The sequence below is a fragment of the Camponotus floridanus genome, unplaced genomic scaffold (assembly GCF_003227725.1).
Source record: "Camponotus floridanus strain SB8 unplaced genomic scaffold, Cflo_v7.5 scaffold59, whole genome shotgun sequence".
Classification (NCBI taxonomy): Eukaryota; Metazoa; Arthropoda; class Insecta; order Hymenoptera; family Formicidae; genus Camponotus; species Camponotus floridanus.
In genome coordinates, this window is record NW_020229758.1 from 1,001,858 (window position 1) to 1,029,222 (window position 27,365).

Sequence of the window (27,365 nt, forward strand, 5' to 3'; positions counted from 1 at the left end):
GTAAAGTCACCAGCTTGAATACCGAGAGGAGAGTGTCCGTTGGAACAGCATCTGGGAATTCGCACGTGATTCGAGACTCTCTATTCCGTCGAATAGTTGCTGTGGCTTGTTTCCAGTAAGTTCTTTAAAGATGTAGGAAACAAGGTGATCTCGTTGGAGACGAAGATATGAACGATGTGAAAAATGCATCAATATATTTGTCCTCGTGAAGTATTTATGTTACCTTGGAGACTTACTTCAGGACGTGTGCGAATAGGTACAATAAAATTAAATTAAATTGACAGACAGTACGAATCCAATGTTGTTCTTGGTACACAAAAATTTTTATTATATAAATGTTGAAATATAAATCTCACAATTACATGTTTCCACCCTTTCTTCGAGTCATCTTCACATCATGTACTAATTAATTTTTTCGCTAAAGATTTTTAATTAAGATTCGCTGAAGATTATTAATTAAAATTTTTGTGTACCAAGAACAATACTGAACTTATACAGATTGTAATTTAATTTAATTTTATATATTTGAATTATACTTTCTCGAGTCTTCATCCTTATTGTTTTAGATACGATAAATTTATTAATACCTGTGTGAAACGTGAGCTATAATTATTATTTCTTTTAAGAATAATAGAAAATGATGAAAAAATTATTTCTATGAATAACTTTATAAGTTGAGATAAACGTTTGCGCGATTGAAAATGATTCTAAGAATTATTAATTAAAAATCGCTATTAATTAATTAAATGAATTACGTGATAATCACAATAAATAATAAGATTACTAAGATCACGCTGGCAATAATAACTTTGTAAAAAGATTTTAGAAATATCTATTATCTCTAAGAAAAATAATCAAAAGATAAATATTAAAATTTAATGAACGAAAAGAGTAAAGTCTGAGTCGCGATCGCTGTTAAAAAGCCATAAGAATTCAAATTAAACATGGATCAAAGGGTTCATCGGTCTAATCGCTTAACTAGCTTAAGTAAACCTGCATCTCGTAGTACAGGAAAATCCTGTCTCGGGGCTTTGCGAAGCCAACTAAATCAGAGGGATGAGATGCTCTCGACCTAAGGTACAAGGTACGGAATTGTCAGTTTATCTCGCTCGGTTGAGGTTTCGGCCAACACGACTTTAGTTTTACGAAAAATACTGAACTCTGAATGCAAGTTTTCACACGAAAATTATAGGAACGGAAACCAAGAGAGCTCGAGCAATTAAACCTTTAGAATTAATTTTAATTCTAGAATAAAATAGGAAAAGAGAGAAAGAAAGAAAAGAAAAAAACCAGCAAATTATATATGTTCACCAGCGACAAATATCGGTGTCTTTGTAACACGTTATTTGAAGACATCCTCATTTATATATTACGCACTGAGGAAAATCGTTTAATTGTACCAACAAGACGTATCTAATAAAAGGTATATTTTGGTTAAACCAAGCAGAATTTCTAATTATCACGATAAGAGTCGATTTTTTATAACTAGAACGTTTAATAGAATTTACTACAAGGATTTGGTTAATATTTTCTAATTGGATCTATAAAACTTCTTATTAAATTAATTACTTCTTATTATATTAATTATATTTATTACTAAACATGGACACAGTGATTTCATTTTTTTGTAAATTTAGTATTATTTTGTAAATTTAGTATTATTAGAAAATTTGGTAAATTTAACAGGAAGAAATTAATCATACTCATCTGGTAATTCCTAAAGAAATTCTGATTCGTCCATTTTCCAACAGATATACTGAATTGAATCTATCAGATTTCTAATTAATGCAATCGGATTTTTTTCTCAGTGCGAGCTGCAAAGAAGCATTCGATTCAGTGGATACAAGAATAAAATTACTGACGGCCATATATATAAATAGAATTATCTTCACAGGAATGCATAGCGAATGGCGTATTCGTGGACCATATAATCACGAATTCTAACACGTGTTATTGTGTTAAAAGCAACAACTTTTCCGAAGCAATAATGATCCTAGAATCCCGGAATACTTTAACACTTCGTAATCAAAGATACTGAATAGGCTATAACGATAACCGTTATCGTTATCATTTCACCCCCGATACATCCAATCAAATGATCCTGTGTAAGTATCAAGCTCGGACCTTCAGGTTGTGTAGTTTTCGTACGTGTGCACCGTATGTACGGCGATGAACATCTCACGCCTCTGAAACGTACACACGTAGCGCTCGTAAAGGTGTCGATGGTAGTGTCGACAGAGTTACGTATTTGCCGCTATGTCCAGACGTATATACCGTGTATGTACCGTGACGTAAGTACACATATGTATGTACGTGTGCGCGCTTAAAGCTCCCGCATTAAGCTCAAACATTTCGAATCCCTTGGTAGCGTCGAGAGGTATTACAATTTCACTGATGGCACACATTCACACGTCTGACCGAGGAGGTCAATTAGAGGAGCAATAAAGTTAAAGCCCGGAAAACGAAATAATTCGCAATCGCCTTATTTTCGCGTTGCGCGTGTTTAAGAGGACTTGAAGATTAAGTTGCATTTGAAAATGATGGAAACATATCATTTTTATTTTTTATTTTTTATGAGAAAAAATAGATGACTCTTTTTATGAATTTTGTGCTATATAAAATGATTTTTTGACATGTCCAATAAATTGTTATAATGTGAGAAAAATTATTACACACGTAAGAATAGCGTTAAAATCTTTGAAATATTCTTCTATAAAAATCATATTTTTCAAATTTATATCTTATTCTTCGAAGCCAACTAATCCAATTATCATTTTTCTTAAACTTCAGAAATAAATAAATTAATTTAACCGTTCGATTTGAAAACAGTATAAGTTTAATAGAATAATTTTAGCGAAAGAAAAATCTCAAAGTCGCATAAAAAATTTATTTTATTTAATCCATAACTGAAAATAAAATTCAAAAAAAGCATCGTAAAAAAATTCAATTATTACATTAGTCCAATATTGAAAAGAAAGAATATAAAGATAGAATATAATTTCTTCTTTCTCTCTCATTGTATTAAATTGTTTTAAACATGTATAAATCGGTTAAAAGATCATTGAATTCAATTTGATTCGCGGTTTAAAAGTGGCCATATGGCGTTAAAAGATTTCTCCCTGTTATTTTTACGACGTTCCATTTAAACCGTAGCTTTATATGACACTAAAAATTCAATGCATTTGATATGCATTGCTGCGGCTGCATCCACTCGTACTGAGTTCCCGTATATCTAGAAATAGTCTCTCGACGCTTATTTATGCGTGGCCGGCTCGAATACAGCCGTGTCGCGCAGTATATATTTGCACTAGGATCAACAATACAGTTTTGCGGATTGTTGAAACATGATGCGCGATGTACAAATGATAAATGTGACAAACAACAACGCGCGTTTCTAACTTATCGCTCTTTTTACCATATGAATGGCACGAAAATGAGCCCGGTGACCGCATGCAAGCACCGATTCTCTTTTTTTCTTCTTTCTTTTATTCTACTTGTTATCGCGACATCAGCTCTATATCCGTCCGTATCTGGATAAATAGAAATTTTCCTCGTGAAAGGGACGGTCGTCTCGCATGCCATTGAAACGTAGAAACCATTTAATGCACCGCACAGAAAATGCAAATTGCATGATGTCGCCACTTCAGATTTAATATCGATATAATTATGAAATAGATGAAGCAACTAGAGTGATAAAAACATATAATGTTGCTCTTTTCCTTTACATTCTGTAATTCTCGACAACATTCTCATACAAAGTTTGTCGTATCTTAAATATGAAAAACGTGTGTTTTTCACATTTCAGGAAAATCTCGATTCATTTTGATAGTATTTTATTAACGCGTTATAGCATTATTTTATTTTTTATTTGTTCATTATTATTAGTGTGCGAAATAAAGCGCGAAGGTATTGATTAAAGCACCTGAAAACTGCAGATGATTCTTTCTCCGACTGATGTTGCGATTAATAATGCAGAAGGTTGATTAAAAACAACCGCTAGATCAATATCTGGCACTTGTATCAACATTTCTTGGTTCCCGTTTCTGCAGTTACTTGCATTTTCAATATGTGTTTTCATTGTGTGTGTATGGAATATTTTTATATTATAATGCAATTTTAATACACAGAAAAAAGGACATTCTTGTTTTGAAAATATATTTAGTTTTAACATGGAAATCTTGAAATTATATTGCGTTAATTAAAGAAAAATATAATTGTTTATTTAAATGAAGCCATTTTATATAATTCAATCAAGAAAAATAAATTCTTATGATTTAAGATTTAATTTTCTTAAATGGAAAAGAAACAATGTTAGATAGAAAATAACATTTTTAAATCAAAGACTACAATTTTCTTAAAGAAGAATCAAATAATTATATATTCTTGAGATGACAATTATAATATTAAAATAAGACTATAATATTGTTGAAATTTAAAAATATTAAATTCTTCTAAGATGATTATAAATTGTTGCGTATATACGAAACAATGAACGCGTTAGTTTAAGTATATCAGTTTTGATTCGACATTTATTTTTTTCTGTGTAATTTTATACATCAAACTTTATATTTTCCTCTAATAAAGAAATAATAATATATTATATATTTATATAAGTAATATATTTAGTAATGATAAATAAAATAAAGTGAGATTAATAAAATTTTTTCTGAAATGCTCAACGAATTCCGCCAATCTCGAACAAACGGCGATGCGCCTTTCGCTCTTGGTAGCTGCTAAGACCGTTCATTCATTCTAAAGGTATGTGAGAAAGAGGGGTTGAAAAGGGTCTCGTGGAGAAAGGTCGGGTAGCAAGCCGAGTCGGAGTATAATTCTGCATGCATATCTGCATGCAGGACGGAATGCACAATACGCGAACTCTCAAATGGCTTGAAAGTGGTGGAAGCCGACGCTTCGCAGATTTAATGACGCAGCGACTAGCAGACAAGAGACAAAAAGAGAGGGAGAGAGGGAGAGAAGGAGACAGTGAAAGAAAATCTGCAACGAGAGCACGGAACGAGAACATGGAAACAGTCTTGTTATATGGAACGTCATTTCTGGTAGCATTCAGACACTCCGTATACACGGAGCATCGCGAATGAAATATTAATGACTCGATTATTCTTTGATGAATAACGAAATGGATCTACGCAATTGATCCGAAACTTGAGGCTGAAGTTTGGGAAAATACTCATTTCTCACGCAGGCAATATCATTTTCAAGTGACGAGAAGCACGCATTGTTCGTCATCGCTTTTTTCAGGGCGTATCGGGAATTCAGGATACGTTCAAACTGAAACATTGTACTAAATGGGATACTCTCCTCGGGCACGGCGGAGATGTGAACGGAATCGAAAGAGCTTCGTTACTCTGATAGAGGGTCGAATCGCTCGAATCGGGTTACATTCGATCTCCGGAATGGAGACCACCATCATACGCTTCCTTTAACGTTGAGATGAGATCGTCGTTTCCTCTATATAAACAGTGATTACGTGAAAGCAAATAAATTTAGATCTCAAACGATTTTGGGCCGTCATTTCAAAATGAAAATTCAATGCAGAAGACTCGACAAATTATCATTAGAATTATTATTAAAAAATTTATAATACCATTATTAAAAAGGGTTTATTGAGAAAAAATGTTAAATGTCTCAATTTTAGATAATATTAAATTTTTGATAATCGAGAGATAATATTTTATTGTAAACTGCTTTATCTTTCCCTCTTGAGAAAAATTCCTCACAAGAGCAAAAATTCATAACTTTAAGATTAAATTAATAAAAAATTTAATTAAATTTTCACATTTTTTAAATAAAAGATCAACGAAATATTTTACGTGCGCAACGTTTTGTCGCAAATATGCCACGGATTAGCTACTCAATTTTATCCGATGTTTTTATTGGATTTCCCCTACTTGTCGCGAAATAAGCGAATACCCGACTTGATCCTCTTACCCTGGTGTTACCCCAGTTTCTCCTGAGTATAATATATACACAAGACAACTCTCTATATCATGTATAAACATAATATACAAAGACATTCATGGCTGTGCTTCTATTAATATGACGTTATGATAAGACATAAAGAGTGTTTAGAGTGTATATACGTTCTGTAAATATGTTGTATATATTTCGATTTTTATTAAAAAGACATTTTATCAAAAAGAAACATTTTTATTTAATAAATTGGTATTTCTTAAAAATATATTTATAGCCAAACTATCAGAATCATTAAGCATAATATTTTAAATCCTACAATCTTCGCTCGAAATGTGTTGTCTAAAATTGATGAGATATTAAATTAATCACGCTTTAAAAGTCTTGTACATCTCGAGCTTTTCAAAAGGGTTAAAGCAGCCTTGTATCTACAAATATGCCGGCATTTTACAACGAGAAGATTTCGACGGAAGCTGTTCACAAGAGCTTACAAGTGTGTATACGCATGCTACCATGTATGTATTATACGCACATAGCGTATAAAAGAGGAAAAAAGTGCGTGTAACCTATATGTATATACATGTCGGCTGTATACACACAGGAGAAAGAATACACACCCTTGGATCCCCGAGGACATGTTAACTTGGCACGTGATATTCTCGGCTTGCTGCCGTCTTTACGACGAGAGCTCTTAGCCCGTCTTTGGTTTCACGGAATCCGCGAGAGTGGGCAACTTCTTCACACACACCCTAAATTCCAACATTTTCGTTAAATTTCTCGTAAGCAAAGAATGCAAATTGCACGATAGAAGACATCGAAAAATGAAATTACAATTTTATATCTTCACTATAATATATAATAAATAAATGCTTTTACTATATCTTTTTCAAATTTCAACATTTTCAGAAAAAAAATATGTCATGTCTCAATACTCAGTGGACTGTCTTAAAAAAGAAATAAGCCGATTTATGTGAATAATAATTGATAATTAAAATTTATATGCACATATATCAAATTAAATTATATTAATATTTTATAATTATATTATTACATTAATATTCAAACAAATTAATATAGAAAAGTTATTTCGATTTTTATTAAAACTCGATAAAATAAATTTGGAAGTTTAAAACATATTAAATTTAAAAAACTCGACATATCAATATAACTGTATTACTTTGACAAATGTCAGCTATTCACGATAAATTTATAGTGATTATAAAATGAATTGGTCATCGGTACACGCGTTAGTTGTGATTTATTAACTCTATATGTTTACGGATTATGTTTGTGCATTGAATGAAAAAAAATACAAACAGTATTAATGCATAAATATCTAAACATGATCACGTTTATTAATAATATTATTAATATTAATAATATTAAATCTGTAAAAATACATATATGTAGTAAAAATATTCGAGGCATCGAGTGTACGTGTGCGTATGTATTTTTGATTTTTTTTTCTTTTTGCTCGAATAACAAAACCACCGGTATTTTCTTTCCAGCCTGAATCCTAATCCAAGAGCTTCTATTACTGTCAGTTCCCGAGAGCGAAAATCTTGCGTGCTGCACGCTATACGTTACTTATTGCCGCATTATCTATATTAAATGTTATTATCAAGTTGTATTGACAGGTGCAGTGATAAGAGTTATTAGCGCATAAAAGTATTGTTAACATATTTTTAAATCGATAAATGTACACATATCTTAATTAAAATAAGAATTATAATGCTTTAAAATAAAATTAAATTAAAAAAATAAAATTTATCGTTATCAATATCTCAAAATTAATAAAAAGTAATTTCTTGTAAAAATGAATATTTTCAATTGATTTTCGAAAAAAAAATGATTTTTAATAATTTCACGACATACTCGCGTCAGTTTATTAAATTCGCCTACATAGTAAGATAGTAATAATAAATAACCCATTGACGTTTTTCCCGATTGAAACGCGCGTGGACGTTAAGGTCAAACGTGAACTCTCACATTGCGAAACTATACCCATTAAATATCTCGCCGTTGACGATGCCATTTGTCCCCTTCAGAGAACTATCTTCCAAGAACTTCCGTTACAGATGACAATGTCGTTTTATGTTTTAATGTCACGTCCATATAAACTTTTGTATCGAGTAAAATGAAAGCGTTATTAACAGCTTCTATTTTTTTAATCCGAGCCTATACATTGTCGTGCATAATTTTTATATATAACAATGCTATTCAAAGTTTCCATTGTCGTAAAACGTACAAAGTGATATTATAATTCATAACTATACACCCGAGTATTTTCTAGAATCTTCTTCCATGGTCTTGATTAACATAATAGAGACTCGTGTTGCACTCAAATAAAAAATAAATGAGTTAAAAACTCATAGAATTTAATAAGATTGATCCGAAGAAAGAATAAAAATTTTAGTAGAGAATAGAATAGTTACATTATTGACCAAGGTAAAAGATACACAGAAAAAATAAATGTCAAATCAAAACTGATATACTATACTTAAACTAAATTCATTGTTTCGTATATACGCAATAATTTATAATCTTCTTAGAAGAATTTAATATTTTTAAATTTCAACAATATTATCAATAGTCTTATTTTAATATTATAATTGTCATTTCAAGAATGTATAATTATTTGATTAGTCTTTAAGAAAATTATGATTATATCTTTGATTTAAAAATGTTATTTTCTATCTAACATTGATTTAAGATTTAATTTTCTTGAATGGAAAGAAACAATTCTTTCCATTCAAGAAAATTAAATCTTAAATCATACGAATATATTTTTAGCAATTATATATTTTAAGCAATTATTCAAGCAATTATATTTTTCTTTAATTAACGCAATATAATCTTATTTCAAAATTTCCTTGTTAAAACTAAATATATTTTCAAAACAAGAATGTCCTTTTTTTGTGTAGCTATGTACACGTTAGCTCGTCGATATTATTCGACAGTGCTTATATTTGGTACAATCAATATAATATCAAATAATCAATATAATCAATATAATAATGAATATAAATCAAATAATTATGCAATAAATGATCAATCCCAATAATCAGTTGGAATATGAATAAAATGTCATTTTTATATTGCACTATAAAATATTCATTAAATTGCAATTCGTCCCGCGAATGCGTTTACGCAATAAAAAAAGACAATTTATTTCACTTTAGTTTTGATTAAACCGCAATTGCGCTAGTGCCAAAAATTCCACACGCAATAACAATGCTGATTCTGTATCGCGTAACTATGACCAATTGATATCGGTATTGCGGTTTCGCTTGCGCGAGGTGCGAAAATTGGAATAAACTATAATAAAGCAGTGCCACGGTTCTCGCGCGGTAATTAAATAAATTGCGCGGGGCGGACACCATAAATACTGCTAAAAGTATCCGGGAATTCATTGCGCGGACCTTTTCCACGCGGTTTTCCCCGATGGTCCGACCGACGGTATTACCTGTGGCACGCGAGCACGCAGTAAATAGACAGTAAGGCGGAAAACTCGCCGTAATTCAAGCGCCGGCGAGAGAAACGAGACGTTGGTGAGCGGCAACGGTGGCGCAAAACTGCCCGCTAGACGTAAGACGAGCTTTTTAGATAAAAGAAAAAAAAGAATAGAAGGTGCTTTATTACACACCTCGGCCAAGTTTTATGTTCTTTAATCTGTGCGACGTTCTTCTCGAGAATCGTTTTACTTTGACGCCGCATATTCGCGGAATTTTACGTTCATTTAGGACGAGCAAACTTTCAATGATGCGGTGAACGTTGCCAAAATATTTAGACGTATAAACAGTAAAAAATAAAATGTTAATTATAACATTTTTCACGTGTCCCAGAAAGTCCACTCTAAATTTTAAGTTAAAAAATTCATTCGTCGTATATTACTTATTCACAAACTAAAAATGTTAAATAATTCACACAATATTTTACATTTATTTTTGTTATTGTGACTTTAAGTGTAATATAAAAATAACATACAAATTAATTAAAAATTACATGAAAAAATAGTTATAATAACTCGTAAGAATTATTGTAGGATATTAACATGTAATAGTAATTATTTTAACTTAAATTATTTGCAATAGAATCATTTGATTTTAGTAAATTTTACTATTTTGTATGTCAAAGTTCAAGATTATTTGAAGATTCGCTTTAACTTTTCTTAGAATATTAAACTGATTTTGAGACATATTGATTATTTAAAATAATTATGTTAAAAATACTTAAAATAATATTCCATTTCTAAAAGAAATATACAAAATGTTAAGTTATGAAGTTGACATAAATGTAATATATGAAAACGTTATAAAAATAATAACATGTAAGTTGTATGTTAATTTTATATTAAAGTACTAATCAAAACGTGATAACATAAGAAAATTTTAACATATGGACGCACAATTTTTTACTGTATAAATTCGTGGCAATTAGAATTTTCATAAAAGAACGAGAAAGAAAGAAAAAAAAGATCATCAGCGGCAATATTAATATTTATATAGTGATTAATTTTTCTCCTTTTTCTCTTTCCCTCATCCTCTCCTTTCATTCCTACTCCTTCCAATTCATGATGGTTAACGATTTTCACGAAAAAGCAAAAGAAAAAGAAGAAAGTCATCAGTAATAATTATTTATTTACCTGCTCATCTATTTTAGCAATAATAAATATTTATGTGATAATAAATATTTATATGGTAATAATAATACTTGTACGAATGATCAATCCCTTTTTTTATTTTTTTCTCATCCTCTAGTTCTGCTTCCTGAATTTTATTCATATTCATATTTTAGATAACGTCACCTTATTCGGACTTATTTAGCGTCGCACGCGGAAACTTTTATGCTCGAAATGCTTTATAAGGCGCGACTTATGAGCTGCCCTCGGGTAGTTGGAGTTATTATCCGTGGCGATCCGGCTGTCATAAACCGGGCCTGATCGATCGCGCGCACGCACGGCACGCCGAGAAGGTGACGGTGGTATAAAACATTTGACTTGGGTTATAACCAGCCTACTTTCAAGCGCAGCGCCGTCGCCCATTAAATGCATTTCAACTGCAGCACGTGCAACGCGCGCACACGACGCGACGTAACAATTCCAATCTGAATATAAGCGCGTTTCCCTCGAGTCTCTTACAGAGATTAAAATCGATCCGTAAATGGGCGCCCTTAGCGAGGACACGCTGTCGCGAGAACCATCGTCTGATTAAAAAAAAATTGTCCGCTCTCTCCTCTCTCCTTGCTCCTTGCGAGCGTCACGTACGGAGCGACGGTTTTTTTGGTCGATTTAATCGAGCGAAATGAAATTCTGCGAGATAAAAGATAATGGCAAAAAATCTTGAAATGCGAAGAAAACGAAAACGAGACGCGTTACCTCGGATGTCTGCTCGTTCTTTAGCACGTACGTAAGAGGCGCCCCGGTAATGAATTGATATCGCCCCAACGCGATAACTTTTTCCCTCATTATCGCGCCTAAATAGGATCGGTAATATTTCATCAGAATTTTAATATTAAAACTCGCGTAACTTTCAAGTTAATACAAATAATCATACTACACAGAAAATGAATAAGTTTCAAATCAAATCTTATATATTTAAATTAACGTATTCGTTGTTTCGTACATATGCAACAATCTATAATCTTTTTAGAAGAATTTAATAATTTTAAATTTCAACAATATTATAGTCTTATTTCAATATTGTAATTGTCATCTCAAAAATATATAATTATTTGATTAGTCTTTAAGAAAATTATAATCTTTCATTTAAAAATGTTACTTTCTATCTAACATTGTTTCCTTTCCATTCAAGAAAATAAAATCTTAAAATGATTTAAGATACGAATATATTTTTCTCGATTATTCAAGTAATTATATTTTTCTTTAATTAACGCGATATAATCTCATTTCAAAATTTCCATGTTAAAACTAAAGATATTTTCAAAGAACGAATATTCTTTTTTTCTCTAAACATGGAAGATAAACGTGAGTCCAAAAGCACGTCAGTTTAATAAATATTTATCCAACATAGTAATTCTTTGATTAAAAGACATATCTTTATCTCCATCACGCTTTCCGCATTACTTTTTCTCCGACCGAATTTTCCGCAGTCTTTGTAACGAGACTGTTTTCCGTCTGAGAAATTGCAGGCAGTAGAGCAACGCAAATCGACGAACGGTGTGACGCGGACGAAATTTCTGCGGCAAAAGCTCGGGGCAAGAAAGCTCGAAGCATCGACCGCACTTCCGCAAGCAGTTGATGCTTGAAAACAGGCGCCGCGGCGTCTAGACGCCCCGTCGACGAAATAGCTCGCACACCCAACGGGTTATTCCACCCCCGACTCGCCTCGGCGTATCCCACTTTTGCGGCGAGAAACAAACCCCTTCGCGCGGAGAGATATTCGAATATTCATTGAGCCAGAAAAAAATAACAAGCGACCGTGTCCCGCGACATGTCGAGAAGTACATGCGAAATCAAGCCGTAAAGCCGTGCAATTGCGAACAATAGACCGCGTGAGCCTTTGTCTAACCAACAATCTCGCGTGTTTGCGAAAATATATTTGCAATCTCCACGTGCGTGCGTAACAATGAAAATAATTTGCCACGGGAATCGTACACGATAATTAGTGGGGACTCTTTCTCATTCACGCGATTGACACGTGGGAAGAAAAGCGTGCACTGAACATTAATGATGAATCGAAATGTTTTAAGACCCTCGATGGGAGATGATCTGAGGTAAAGATTGAATAAATTAACATATCTAAGGTAAAGATCGAATAAATTAACATACCGAATTGGACAGATTTGCGTATCAATTTTGATAGAGCAAAATTGCAAACAATTTATTTGTGGAGTGAAATTATACGATAATATGAAATTATGCGATTGAATCTGATAATGAATATTAATATGATAATTAAATAGCAGATCACAATTGATTAAGCATAATTTGCATACAATTGATTTTCACGAATAAGATTTGATTCGCAAATCTATTTATTATCTAGTTATTATTGTCTATTTTTGTAAATATATATTTTTTTTAATTCTTCAAGTCTCTTTTTAGATTTACATCTCTATTCAAGATATTTCTTACGTCTTATTCAAGATATTTCAAAACCACCGACACCAAAATGTTTATAAAATATAATTAAGCTATTTTTAATAAATTAATTAGTTTAATTACCTAATAATATATTAATTACCCAATAATATATTAATTACCTAATAATATATGTGAGATTATACGCCCGGATAGATAATCCATCGCTGATTAGTTTCTAACAATAATCTTGCGAGATTCGCTTTTCACTCGCTTGCGAATTTTTTCCGTCCTCGATGTGCTAAGAATCTCAGGATGTAAATTTTTTTCTGTGTTTTTCTTTCTCATCGGAGCGCATATAATACAAGACAGTAATTTCCGCTTTTTGCATTGTCGAAAGCAGGCCAGAAGGTTATAACATGGTTGTTGTTGAGTATCGTAACTCGGTTGAGTGTAGAATGTGATTAATTAACAACTTCCCGTGGTATAATATAATGGATCATTATTTAGGAACTTAACCAATATAGCTTTTTAATTAAAACAGATCAAACACTCAATGTTCATTAATAGCTTGTATTTTTCTGGAAACGCCCATGATAATTTTTTTTTAATTAATTACATTTATCAAAAATAATGCTTATTTCAAATCAAATTTTAGAATATTCATAACCCAATAATTAATACAAATAATTATTTTAAATGAAAAAATATTACGTGAGGGATATAAATCAAGTACTTTAAATTTTTAAATGTATATCTTGCGACATTTTAAGCTGAAGAAAATAACAGATTGATAAGCGTTATTACTTTTTTATATTCCTCCGATTGTATCGCTTGCTAAGTGCATCATACAACTTAAATATGTAAGAAAATGTTTAAAAAATATCTCTCCCAGATATCGTTTAAATTTTTATGTAATGTGTAATTTGCATAAACCGAATAATCATAGTTTACAAAATTTAATTACAGAGAGAGAGAGAGAAAGAGAGAGAGAGAGAGAGAGAGAGAGAGAAGATCATTTTATTATAAAATTTGAGAGAGAGAGAAAGAGAGATCATTTATTATAAAATTTGCATAATTTGAATTTTTGAAAAATTATTATTAGTTTACATAGTATTTACTATAATTAATAAAATTTTTTTTCTCATTTTACGCACGGAAAATAAAATTTAAACAACCAAAGCATAATTTAATTGAATAAAAAAATATTTAAAGCAATAAAAATTTTAAAATAAAAATGATTAAATTAATATTAATATTAAAATATTAAATTAAATTAAAATATTTTAAAAATTTATTATAAATATTAGACAAATAAAGTTATATAAGCAAAAATTTATTAACTTTAAATTGCAAAGGTATAATCAGTTGTTCTTTAATTGGAAACTGGAATAAAGGAATAAATGAAATTTAAGCTGTCTCTATAATAAATTATAAAAATTATAATAAATTATAAAAATTTTAATTTTTAGTAAAAATACTAAAATACTAAAGTAGAATTTATAATAGAATTTAAAGCTAGAATTTGATCCTTATAGAAACATTTAAAAACGAGATGTTTTTGCAACTTATTTGCAATATCCCTCTTGGATGTTTGTTTTCCCTGAATAATAATATGTTCTACTTTATGCGCGCGCGTCTCTAGTAATATTTTGTGAAAAATAAATTAGCAAAACGAGTATTATGCGCTATGCATAACGTAGCGCGCCTTACGGCATTAATCCTGCGTGGAAGAAGCCACTTACTCGCAACAAGGCGTGAAATATATCTTCCAGGACGCCAGGCTGCAATTTCGTCGCCGAGAGAAGGAGAGAGAGAGAGAAAGAGAGAGACGTGCGACGCCTACAACAACGAAAACTGCTTTCTCGCACCGATCTCGCGCGCACAGATTCCACCCTCGTATCCGCTGAATTACAACGAACGCGGAATAATGAAGTTCGCATAATACTGTAACAAGCATGCGACGAAAGTAATCGACGCAGGCGTGCAACTATGGGATCACGTAATCGACCAATTATACGAACGATCTGAACTTGATTATGGCAAAGAGACTATGCTGGTTGCGCAACATCTGCCATGACTGCACAATGTGTCGTTTCGGACTGATTGATTAAAACCGTAAGATAATTAGCAATTAGCTGCGCCGCGTCCGTTGGCGCGGCCCACTTTCCATAACGAACATGCCAAGAGTTAAAATGTCAGAGGGTGAGGCACGTGCGCACGTCGATAACCCTAATAAAGTCGTTACCGCGCTACCGTCTTCCACGGATGAAGCTCCCGATAAAGGACATGGACCGAAATCAATCCTGATGAGCGCGAAATATCGAGCGAAATAAACATCAACGTGTTTTAGTAAAAATATCGATCAATTTTATGAATCGCAAAATTTCCCGAATTTGATGAATTATTATTTATGACTTTTATTCTTCGATTAAAAACTATTTTTGACAAAAATATCCAGAGAAATTCATAACTTTTAAATTATAAATAATTGAGCGAAGTAGAGACCCTTTCTTCAAAAGAAAAGAAAATTGTGCAAGAGTTTGTATAAATTCGGGACTACATGGAAATTATTTTGGCAAAAACATTTATATAATAATTAAAAGAAATTCGATAGTATTGAATTGAATAATTTTATAGAGATAATTTATAATTTTCAATTATCTTTTCCAATTCTTGTATAAAACATTTTTGCCAATCTAATCTTACCTTTATTTTACCACTCATCTAATCTTCTTATTTTTCCAGCGATGGAAGACTGGAAGCGATGAGGTATTCGGAGGATCCAAGTGTTAAATTCACTGAATGATCCAATGAAAAAAAACTCTGTAACAAAATGAAAATACGTGAACATTAGTAATAGCTATCATATTACAATAATATATTTATTCTTACATTTATCATATTAAAATAATATATTTTTTAAAGCAATTAATTTTATCCATTAAAATATCAAATTTGCTATTTGCAATATTTAAATATAATTATTGGTGAAAAGATAAAAAGAGGAATGAAGAATGTTTGCAATTTATATCTCTAAAATCAAACATATAATAATGTATATTTTTATATAAATGTATAAAAAATCTTTTATTGAAATAAATATTTCATTAATAAAAAATAAATTTATAGAGAGAAAAAAAAATAAAATCTGAAGAAACGTATAACAAAAAATTTTAAAATATTAATGCACATTGATAGTTAGTTTTATTAAAGAAACATTGATTATTATTTATGAATTACATTAAATATAAGATACTTGTATATTTATATACAATATATTTATATACATTTATATACGTAATTATAAAAGTATATATACAATAATTGTTATATAGAAGTTTTCCAACAAACTATCTCTAAATGACTAAACTTAAAAGTACATAAAAAGAGTAATTTTCACGATTCGTTATTTCAGAATAAAGCCAAACAACAACAAGGTAATACAGGATAATACGCTTCGCACAATAGTCCATATGATATACAATATAATTGATTGAAAATATATGTATTTATTTTGTCAGCATTGCTTAAATATGCGTTAATTAAAGTTTCGTTATGTTTCGCCATATATGTGTGTTATTTTATGAACGTACACATAATATCATAAAAGTTTTGAATTTATTATATTTTATAATTGTTATTTTAAAAGTGCTTATATAATAAAGTTCTCCGACTAAATCAATATACAACCAGAAACAAATTTTATCACCGCTATTTTTTATTCTTTACGATATGAAAGATATTTTTCGTGTAAATATCTGCTGCTCTCTCTTTTCGAATATATTCTCTCGTATATAAAACTTGGAAAAATTTATGTTAAAAATATTTCTTAAAACAAAATCATTTTAATTGTAAAATATATACATACATATATATTTTTTTTAATATTATTCATAATATATTTAAACACTCTCAAAACATTTATTTATTATACGATAAAATGAATTTGATTAAAAATTATCGCCAGATAATTTAGAAAGTCATTGAAACATTATATGCACGCTGTAATTTAACTAATAGCTATGTTATACAAATTTTATTAAAATTATAATAATATATTGCTTTAATCATGACTGTGCAACATGTACATTTGTGAAAGTGTAGTGTGTAAGTATGTGCTTGGTAATATATGGATTGTAATCATCAAGAATCCCTGTTTAGCCATATGTCGTGCACTAATTTGCGTCACGGTAATTGTCCGCGAAATTTAATCGCGTTATTGGGAGAAATTTTCCCATTGACAGTTGCATTGCATGACGGTTCTCCAATTAAATACCCTGACTGGCAGCAGCAAATTTGCTCAACTGTGGCTTATGCAAATGTAATTTCGATCGAAAATATCGGAATTCACTCAAATCGCGTCGAATGTAAATACTACAAATTCTCCAAAAATTTAATAATTTTCAACCCTTTTTCCTTGAACATTTTTAACAAAGATATAAAAATATATATCTAAATATTACAATTTTTTAGCATATTCTTAATAATCGCTTTTATTATGTATCTATCTGATAAAGCTTTTTTATTCTATTTATAAGCATTCATGTTAATTAGAATTGAAAATATTAAAGAAGAACTACTTAATTTTTAAATATTTTAAATAGCAAAAGATTGATATTTTTTAAATATCTAAAATTGCATTTCTATCCTTAAATCATGACACAAATTAATAGTGTTTATATGTAAGAGTAATATAAAATACATAATATGTATATAATATCGAAAAAAAATTTTAATAAAATTTTAATTACATTTCGGAACAATTCGCGATAAAATACTTTATTATACATTTATTTACAAACAATATATCTAATATTCATTACTATAAATTAATATTGTTCCTATTAATGTTTCATTATCTCATTATTTAGTGGCAATTTTTCAAAATAAAATGCTATCTTGCTAAGTTGCTGCTAATAATCGTCGAATTACATATCTAAGAATAAACAATAAGATGCAATGTAGTTACACGAAATAGTCACCCGTCTGCTACGCCACTGGACAGAATATTGATCGAGAGGGTGCAGAGAGACCCTTACACCGGGAACGAGTCGTGAGCCAACCCTTACGTAGGCTCTCTCGCATACTCGCATTATGCCTTGGATGATACTTGCGACGAAATCAGGACCATTAGAATGGAATGTTAATGTTTTTACGCTTCTCGTTATGTCGCTGTCATTGCTCGTATAGTAACATGCAAAATATATAATCAGTTACTACCAAATACATGTCGTGTCGTACAAAATATAGTATTCAATAAGCCACATATATAGTGCTAAGAAATAATTCTTTAGAAAGAATAATATTTTTATTAGTTGCATAGTTTTAGAAAAAAAATTTTAAATATGAAAGTAATATATCTCTGTCCGACTATGTCCATTTTAATATCTACGTGTGCATCTATTGTCTAAAAAAACATTTATGTACATTGTATTAAAAAATTTATTTATACGACAATATTTATACATTTATTATGATTCCAGCAACTGACGTTGTTAATTTTCATTAATGTTTCAAAGTGATAAAACAGAACAACTGCAAATATTATATAAAATGATACTTGAAATGCTTTAACAGACAATTATTAAATAATAATTTTAATCAATATTAAACAGGCAGATGTTAAAAAGTCACATATATTTATATATCTTTAAAATTATTTTTCTTAAAGATTATAAAAAAAATAATAAAACAAGAGAATATTCTATATTCTTAATTTATTTAACTGCATAATTATATATAAGATCCATTTCTTTAGAATATTAATAATATATTTAAAAATTTAATATAATATTTTAAAAAATATTTTATTTAAGCGCCAGACGTTTCCCAATTGTTCGTTGTAATCTCCATATCGTCCGCTGTAATCTCCCCTTCTCCCAATTTCTCCCACACAAATTAAACCCGACTGAGGATTAAGATATTAACTGAAATGCTGATACTGATTGATATCTGTTAGCCAGTTAGAGTTTGTCAATTTCAACCCGACCCTTTTGTTCAATAGCGATCGATTTTGTTTCTTTTGAGAATCATTACGAGCACCTGTACTACCGGGATTTTCTCTCTTTTGACAGAAGACAAAGATGCGCAGAGAGAATAGAAACCTTGATGCTCGTGGTGAACCACGATAATTGGATCAACTCACCCCTATGAGTCGCGACTGAAATTAAGTAACCTCCGGCATGGTACGCGCATATTCCTGGCGACGGGTTGACAATTTTGTCGAGAACATCCTGAAAAGCTCGCCCAACACTATAAAATAATGTTAATGCACGAAAATGAAGCAGTCGAGAATATAGTATGCAATCCAATTGACACGTTTTACTCGAGTACGAAAATAGCAGCCTATGAAATAACAAATCGTCTAAAATAAAATATTATTTTCTAATAAAGTAAATAATATTGCGTCACATAATTTATGTCAAATATATTAATAAGCTTATACACGTACGTATATGAAAAACGTTTAATTGTGCATTAAAAAATCGAACATGATTTTATAAAAAAGATAACACTCGTAGAAAATAGTAGATCGTGGAAAGATAAAGCTCGTTAAATCATGCTAAAATTTTTCTCTGCCATTTTTTTCATCTTCACTTTAAAAGGAAAAGAGTTATAACCGTCTCAGTTTCCAGAATCACCTAGTATAAGCTATATACCAGTACGAAAATATTTTTCTCGGTAATATAAATATTACATCTCGTTATATGTTGGCGTTACTCGACTAAGAAAGGACTTAAGCTATCAAAATGGCAGGGTCGTAAAGAAAGCAAGCGGAAAAAGCTTTTCTGGTACGACGAAAGCGCTTTGTGAAACCGCGGCTTGTGGCATAGCAAAGCCACCCGAGAAAGGCAATTTGTACAGTGTGCTTAAGTTCCATATATTACTCACAATGTCATCATTTTTCAACAGAGCATAACAACTAATTATACTAATATACGTAATTCGTAAGACACCATAGAATCTTTTGTATATGAATTCTTTTGTATATATTTTATGAAATATATTGTATATATTTTGTATATATTGTATATATTCTATATGAAATCTTTTGTATATATTTTTTGACCAATTTGGAATTGATCGTTTTTTAACAAAAACCATGGTTCCAAAATTATAAATGATTGAAATTTATTAGATTTTTCAGAAACTAAGAGAAGAGCAAAAGAAAAATAAAACCTTTTTCTCCATTTAATTTTAAGTGATTCTTAATTTAATAGAGAAAGAGAGAGGGAGAGAGATATCTATAATTTATAGATTACGAAAATATTAAATATAAAACATTTATATACAATTTACTAGATAAAAAATCGCAATTGTAGGATGAAAAACTCAAATATTCTTTTCGCAGAAGTTAACATTGGAGTAAAATCTCTTCAATGCTTAGCAACAACAAAATACTCGAGGTTATTACTCGGTTACGCGAATAGACAGATCCCCGAGGGTGAAAAGTAGTTTCAAAGCGTCTAGTCTAACAATGGAACGCATGAAAAGAGGGAGAAAAACGACGGGTATGAAAAGTATTCCGGAAAATACAGGGTAGATACGGTGGAAAAAGCACGCGGAAGACCCGGAGAATTCAATGCCAAGGTTGGTATATGTATAAAGTTAAATCGATATTCAATATTCAATATACGAACCAATAGTGAAACGTTTTTGTACAAAGAATTTACTATATTATATTTTATAAATGATATTTTCAATTTCACAGCTGATCTCTTTCTCTCCTCGAAGGTAATCGGTTATATCTAATTTGTGATTATACGCGCAATCATAAGCTTCTCTTGTATAATTCGTTAAAAAATCATGCAAAATTTATTTTGAGAACAAACATGTTCCCAAAGTTTTTCATGAACGAAATAAATATGAGATTTGATATAAATATATTTTATTTAGTTCTTTAGAAATTATATTATGCGAATTGCCAAAAGATTTTGCAAAAAGATACATGCGAATTGCCAAAAGATTTGCAAAAAGATACATAGTACAAAACTTATAAGTCTTCATGGTTGATAAAAATATATAAATTGAATGTCTTGACTACTTGTGTGAAATTGAAACTATTAAAATACTGAAAATATAAAAAAGTATGATATATGATAACTTTTTTTTTAATTCTTTGATATTTTGTATGTATGTGTTTCTAATAAAAAATTATTATAAATCTAATTGTTATATGAATTACTAATCAAACTTTTACGCGAATTCAAGATACAGTCGCGAGAAAACAATAGATTTTGTCCCATATGATTCTCGTTTTCCAACTCGTTTCGTGCAGTGAACATTTCGTTTTCCCTCCGTCAACATATATGTACACATATATACAGTATACATATATACAGTATACACACATATATACAGTATACATATATTTCCAGATTATATCTCTATGGAATACACGTTTTACTGTTTGTGAATATTTCTATATATAGCTTCGATTATGATCTATCCGATTAAATGAAAAAATTGTGTGCATTGTTCCATGAATGACATTGATAGAGTCTATTTGATACCGCATGAATGAAAACGTAAACTCTGCCACACGAATATCTCATGATTTAACAAATATTCAATAGTACAAAATCAAAGTCGTTGTTTAATTAGATTTTTGTTATTAATCTAATTTGATGAAATATATATAATAATTATTTTAATTTAATACTGAATGTATATTGACTTAATTATATATGTTAAATTTCAAGTAATCTTTCATATTATTTTTCTAAACGTTTCATATTATTTTAATAAACGTGTCTTATTATAAACATTAAAGTTATAATATAAACTATTTTTATGCACAACCATGATAGGATTTTCTCATTTTCTCTTTTCCTTTGTTTAAATATTTATTTACAAGTTATATTTTTAATATATAATCCATTATTTAAATATATTTATAGATTACTTAAATATATTGAAGACAATTTTTTTTATTTAAAGCAACCTGTAACTTTGAGATTTGTTAATTGGCTTAATCAACCCTAAAAATATTCTTCGAGAAAAAATTATCGCTCTTCTTCCTAAAAACATCCGAAAACATCGACCTTTTTTCTATCACATTACATTTAATATATCTCTGAAAGAATTAATTAATGTTCAGATTATGTTAAGATTATGACTAGAAAATGCGGAAGATTTCTGCTTTGATTGCCGAAATTATGCCAAATACGGATTTACCACAAGGAGCATGACCAAATTCGACCTAAAGCGAGCCATTAAGCGTATGCATAGTGTCCTCTTCACATACAAAATGTTCGTGGTTCGAGACAACAGCGGACAGAACGGAATGGTATGCGTCTGAACTTTCCCGATAGCGGGATAGAATTCGCAGATTGCATGCTAAAACTTTCAGGCGAGGCGAAACGAAGGAGTGTGTTTCGGGAATAATCAGGTATGAGAATACAATAACGAAATAAAACCGTTGTCATATCGCCACCGCATGCCAATTGTGCTCTACCGTGTTCCAGACGATACCCTCTGATTGGTAGTTTAGATGAAGAAAAATGCGCAAGAAAAAATAAATAATTAACATATAAAATATTAATTTTTTATACAAAACTGCCTTCAAGAAAATCGATTAAAAAAATAGAGAAAATGATAATATATGTTATTTTTAGACCTGGATAACTTTTAACTATCTTGCGATTTGAATCGTCCAATTGTATTTTTTATTTATATTTTATTAATGGTAATATACACAAATAAAACTTTAATAGCGCGATAACTTTTTAATTAATTAACAAATCTTAATCTTTTATGAAACAAATCTTAATCTTTTATTTTATCAAGGGAGGAAGAAAATCCGGGTTGAAAAATAAGAGGTTCAACCGCGATTGTCGGCCTGTCGCAATTGCGATCTTTTTCCCGCAGCATCCAATGCAGTATACATCCTCCCTTTACTTCCCTTGTAGATCCTTGCGGACCGTACTTTTGCTAGCAGCGGGGGAAAGGCACGTTAGTACGTGACTGGAATTCATTTTGCGAACTCTCTGCAACCGCGCATATAGAGTTTTCGTTTTAGGCCGCGTTGCACAACATAAAGAGACTGGAATCCATTTTTCTGGGATAAACTATCCCCATGAGTAACTTGTAACAAGAATAAGATATGATAGACACAAACCTCAAGTATTTAAGTAAAAGAGAGAAAGGGAATAACATTAGATAACAATATATAAAATAATAAAATCGCAAAATGTGCTTAAATACATGTATATGTAATTGTATATACAAGATATACTAATTACACAAATGAGAAATTATATCTATTATTATTACATTATATAGCATTTATATTTAGTTTAATATATAGTCAAGTTTTAATTAAATCTAGAACATAAATATTAGTCACAAAGATATATTTAACACCAACGCAACGATGAAACTTTTTTTCACTTAATATAAATATCACATGGCTAATATAATAGTTTGATGCTATAATAGTTTGAAGCGTTTTATCATGTTATGTTACAAACATTTTGTTAGGCAACATTATTAACTAACATTAGATTAATGCAAAAATATGGCAGTTTATATTATTTTTTTCTTTATAATTTTGGTACACAAATTATGTATACATATTATATGTAAATATAAAACAATCTATACATGTAAGCAAAACAAAATGTATTGTATTTCTGACAGGAATATTTTCGTAGGTACCAATGTAACGAAAGCTCTTTATCGTAATTCCTCTTTATTGAAAAAAATAAATATGATTATTTATAATGTCTTTATTAATTCAAGAGCGAGTTTGTTATGTGCCACATCGACTTGGATTACTTTTACTTCCACACGTTGACCTATATGCAGAGTCTCATTTTTTATGTACCTAATAGGTATCAATCCATCGGTTCCTTCCATACCCACGTCTACAAAAGTTCCAAAATCCGTGACATTTCGCACGACACCGGTTAATACGGTACCAACGCTCAAATCATTGATATACCGCATACCATCGCGAAACAGTGGATAATTCGATTTTAAACGTATATCTTCATCCTTTTTCATAGTCAGAGCTTTAATTATAATCTCCATAATAGTTTCGTCGGTATCGAATTGCGTAGCTAAATTGGCACATCCCGCTTTCGCGTGTGAATTTATCCTTTCGATAAATGCCGGTGTACCAAGATCGTCCAACTTACATTGGCAGTGTCTTAGGAATTTATTCGCTATCCCATACGATTCCGGATGGATCCATGTTTGATCCAAGAGATTAAGATCACTCTTCGATTTTTTATTATCTTTCGTCGTGGTTTGCAAGCTGATTATTGCTGTTTCTGGCCGAATTCTTATGAATCCCGCACACTGTTCAAATGTTTTCTTGCCAATACCTTTCACGTCTAACAATTGTTCTCTATTCCTGAATGCTCCATGTTTAATTCGCCATTCTATGATGCTTGTAGCTCTAGAATTTGTAAGACCAGCTATTCTTCGCAAAAGACATTGGGATGCTGTGTTGACATCGACTCCTACAAAACTCACAGCCTCTGTGACAACCTACAATAATTTTTTCTTTGTAAAAATATAATGGAATGACCTATTGCATTATTTATTCAAATCCCTTTAAATATAATATTAAAAATTATACTTTAATATATATTTATCTAATAGTCAAATTATATATAGAATAATTTTCTTTAATATAAAATACAAAAAAATTCTTTTCATATCCTAATATTTATTTATTATCAAACAACAAATTCATACTAACTTCGTCCAAAGTATTCATCAATTGTTTTTCAGGAAGATCATGCTGATACATCCCGACTCCTAAATGCTTCGGTTCTATTTTAACTAACTCCGCAAGTGGATCCTGCAAGCGTCTAGCTATCGAGATAGCCGATACCAGATTTGGATCGAAATTCGGAAATTCTGATTGTGCTTCAGAACTGCAACTGTAAATCGATGCTCCAGATTCATCAACAATAGTGTATTTCACGTCCAGTGGATCAAACATCTTTGATTGTATTATCTTTGTTAGGAAGGATTCAGTTTTCCTGCACCCTGTACCATTTCCCAGAGCTAATACTGTACATTTATATTTGTTCACCAACTTCACCATACTATCAGCTGCAATGCGAAATGATAATTCATTCTTATGAGGATGTATCACAGTCGTCTCGAGAATGTTGCCGTGTTCCGATATAACAGCGAGTTTACACCCGTGATAGAAACCCGGGTCTATGCCAAGAATAATTTCACCTCGTACAGGAGAAGTGAGCAGCAATTGCTTAACATTAGTCGCGAATACTTGTATAGCTGCCTTTTCCGCTCTTTCCTTCATCTCACTCCGTACTCGACGTACCACCTGAGGTTTAATCAGTTTCTTGTAAGCATAATCAATACCATCGCTGAGTAAATCCTGATGCAATTTTGTAGCACTTCCCATACGATATGTGTATTGTGACAGGCAAAACTTCTTAAATGTATGTTCGAAAGTATCTGGAACTATAACTTTCACACTGATAATCTTTTGCGATTCGGCTCGATTAATGGCCAGTATTTGATTTGGCCTAATAATATCTTCTCTTGATTTAAAATTAAAATAATATTTATACTTGTGTTCATTTACATTCTCTGAAACTTTTGTTGTTTTACACTGCGATGTTTCTATGTAAATAGTAGATTTTTTCCGCAAAGATGTCACTTTATCAAAAACTTCTTTATCCTTGGTAATAACATCCGCTATTATGTGTATAATACCATCTCTTACTTGTTGCTCATTTCGCAAGCCTTCCTTTTCCTTATTTACCAGAGATACTAATGGAGTTATTTTTTGTCCGTGTAAAACAGCATTACTAATATTTTCAAGGCCCAATTCTTTCGCTCTCTCTGCCAAAAGTCGTTTTGATGTTGGTTTATATAAGGCATAAATATCTTCCAGATCAGCAAGAGATTTTGTAGACATGATAGTAGAGTGAATTTCTGGCGACCATTTCCCTATTTTATCGATGGTTTTTAAAATTGTTGCAGCGCGTTGTTTAATAATCTTTGACTCCTCAAAACTTTCCTTAAGTGCTCTCAACTGATCAGGTTCCATAGATCCAGTCATGTTTTTTCTATATCTTGCAATAAAAGGTATAGTATTGTCTTCTTGGAAAAGCTTTATTACCTTTTTAACAATATGTTTATCTACTTTATTGATTTCACTTATGTAATCAATAGTTGTCCATTCCGTACACTGTGAAAGACTGGAGTTTAATTCTTCTTTAATTTTGACATCATTTTTTATATCAGTTTTGATAAAATCTTTCTGACTATGTTGCAATACTCCTGCATCTGAATAATCATTAAATGATGATTCTTCTAGTTTCACCTTCTTATTACCAATTGTTTCTAAATCTTCTTCCTGATGTTTTCTTTTTTTAGATTTAACAACTTTATTCTGCGTACTTTTCTTCATCTTGTTCTTTGTTGATTGCTTATTACTTTCTTTAATTTTCTTTTTTATTTTATTATTTTCTATTGTATAGTCTTCATCTTCAGATTTTGATAATTTGTAGTTCGTTTTATGAGTAGTTGGTTTTATCTCATCATCTGAATCTGATTCAATTATTGGCTGATTACGCTTGCCTCGTAAGTTTCTTTTCATTTTAAAGTTCTCTTGTGTCTGTTAAATAAATTAGTTTCCTAATAAATATATATTTGTGACTTATATGGTAATAGCAACACCATGTATACAGTTGTATACTTTTTCAATAAATTACAATAATATTCAATCAAAAATTCTCTATATTAAAATACTCAGCTATTATATGCAATAATACATTCTTTTTTACATTAAATAATAATTAATGGCTAGAAAAAGATATAGATATATATATGTCATGTTATATGCCTATTTATTGTAAAACTTATTATCTGATAAAACTTTATTATAAAATTTATCCATGTCTCTTTATATTCTTACAGAAACAACGTTTTTTATAAGTTGATATAGAAAAAAATTTAAGTTAAAAAAAAAATCTAAAAAGATAAAACTATTTTTAATATTTAGTTATAATAATATTGTGAATGGATTACCTATATAGTGTATATGGATATATAATGGAATCTAAATATTAGCTAAATATATGTAAACTAAAACGGAAATATGAAGTTCATTAGAACTTTATACCGATGACAATCATAACCTAACAGTCAAATAGTATAACTTTGAGGAAGATTGTAAACACTATACATCGGCATTTAAAAATTCCGTTTCTCCATCAGTTGTGCCATCTTAACGGCATTATATGCATCATCGTAGTATCGATGAAATATTATTAAAGATTCGCAAATTTTTTAATTTAAAATTTCGCGATTGACAAGCGACTCCGGTTTGGGGATAATTTGAGAATTTTGATCAATCATATTCTTTCATTAATTTAAATTATTATAATAATTAAAA

The 27,365-nt window shown here is 30.4% G+C and overlaps 2 protein-coding genes across 5 annotated transcripts in view; both read right to left on the reverse strand.

Moving 5' to 3' along the window:
- LOC105251961 (ankyrin repeat domain-containing protein 50) overlaps positions 1–15,748 on the reverse strand; it is an 84,135-nt gene extending 68,387 nt beyond the window's left edge. For 2 of the 4 annotated variants that reach the window (XM_025412943.1, XM_011259102.3), the window contains exon 1: positions 15,683–15,747. The gene's annotated coding sequence lies outside the window, so the exon portion shown is untranslated. Of the gene's footprint in view, positions 1–14,718; positions 14,746–15,682 lie in introns of those variants that run through there. The other 2 variants (XM_025412942.1, XM_011259101.3) reach the window with 2 other exon arrangements.
- Positions 15,749–23,566: 7,818 nt separating this feature from the next.
- Positions 23,567–27,226, reverse strand: LOC105251962 (S1 RNA-binding domain-containing protein 1). Its single transcript, XM_011259106.3, has 3 exons — positions 26,999–27,226; positions 24,687–26,585; positions 23,567–24,472 (listed from the first exon to the last, which is right to left on the reverse strand). Exons 2-3 carry the CDS (start codon positions 26,565–26,567, stop codon positions 23,696–23,698), a joined length of 2,658 nt encoding a protein of 885 aa, XP_011257408.1. The 5' UTR covers positions 26,568–26,585; positions 26,999–27,226; the 3' UTR covers positions 23,567–23,695.
- Positions 27,227–27,365: the final 139 nt, after the last annotated feature.

Coding starts and splice junctions, on each gene's coding strand:
- LOC105251962 (XM_011259106.3), bottom strand. CDS start 26,567: ATGAAAAGAAACTTACGAGGCAAGCGTAATCAGCCAATAATTGAATCA. Junction 24,473..24,686: donor TGATGAATACTTTGGACGAA/GTTAGTATGAAT, acceptor AAATTATTGTAG/GTTGTCACAGAGGCTGTGAG.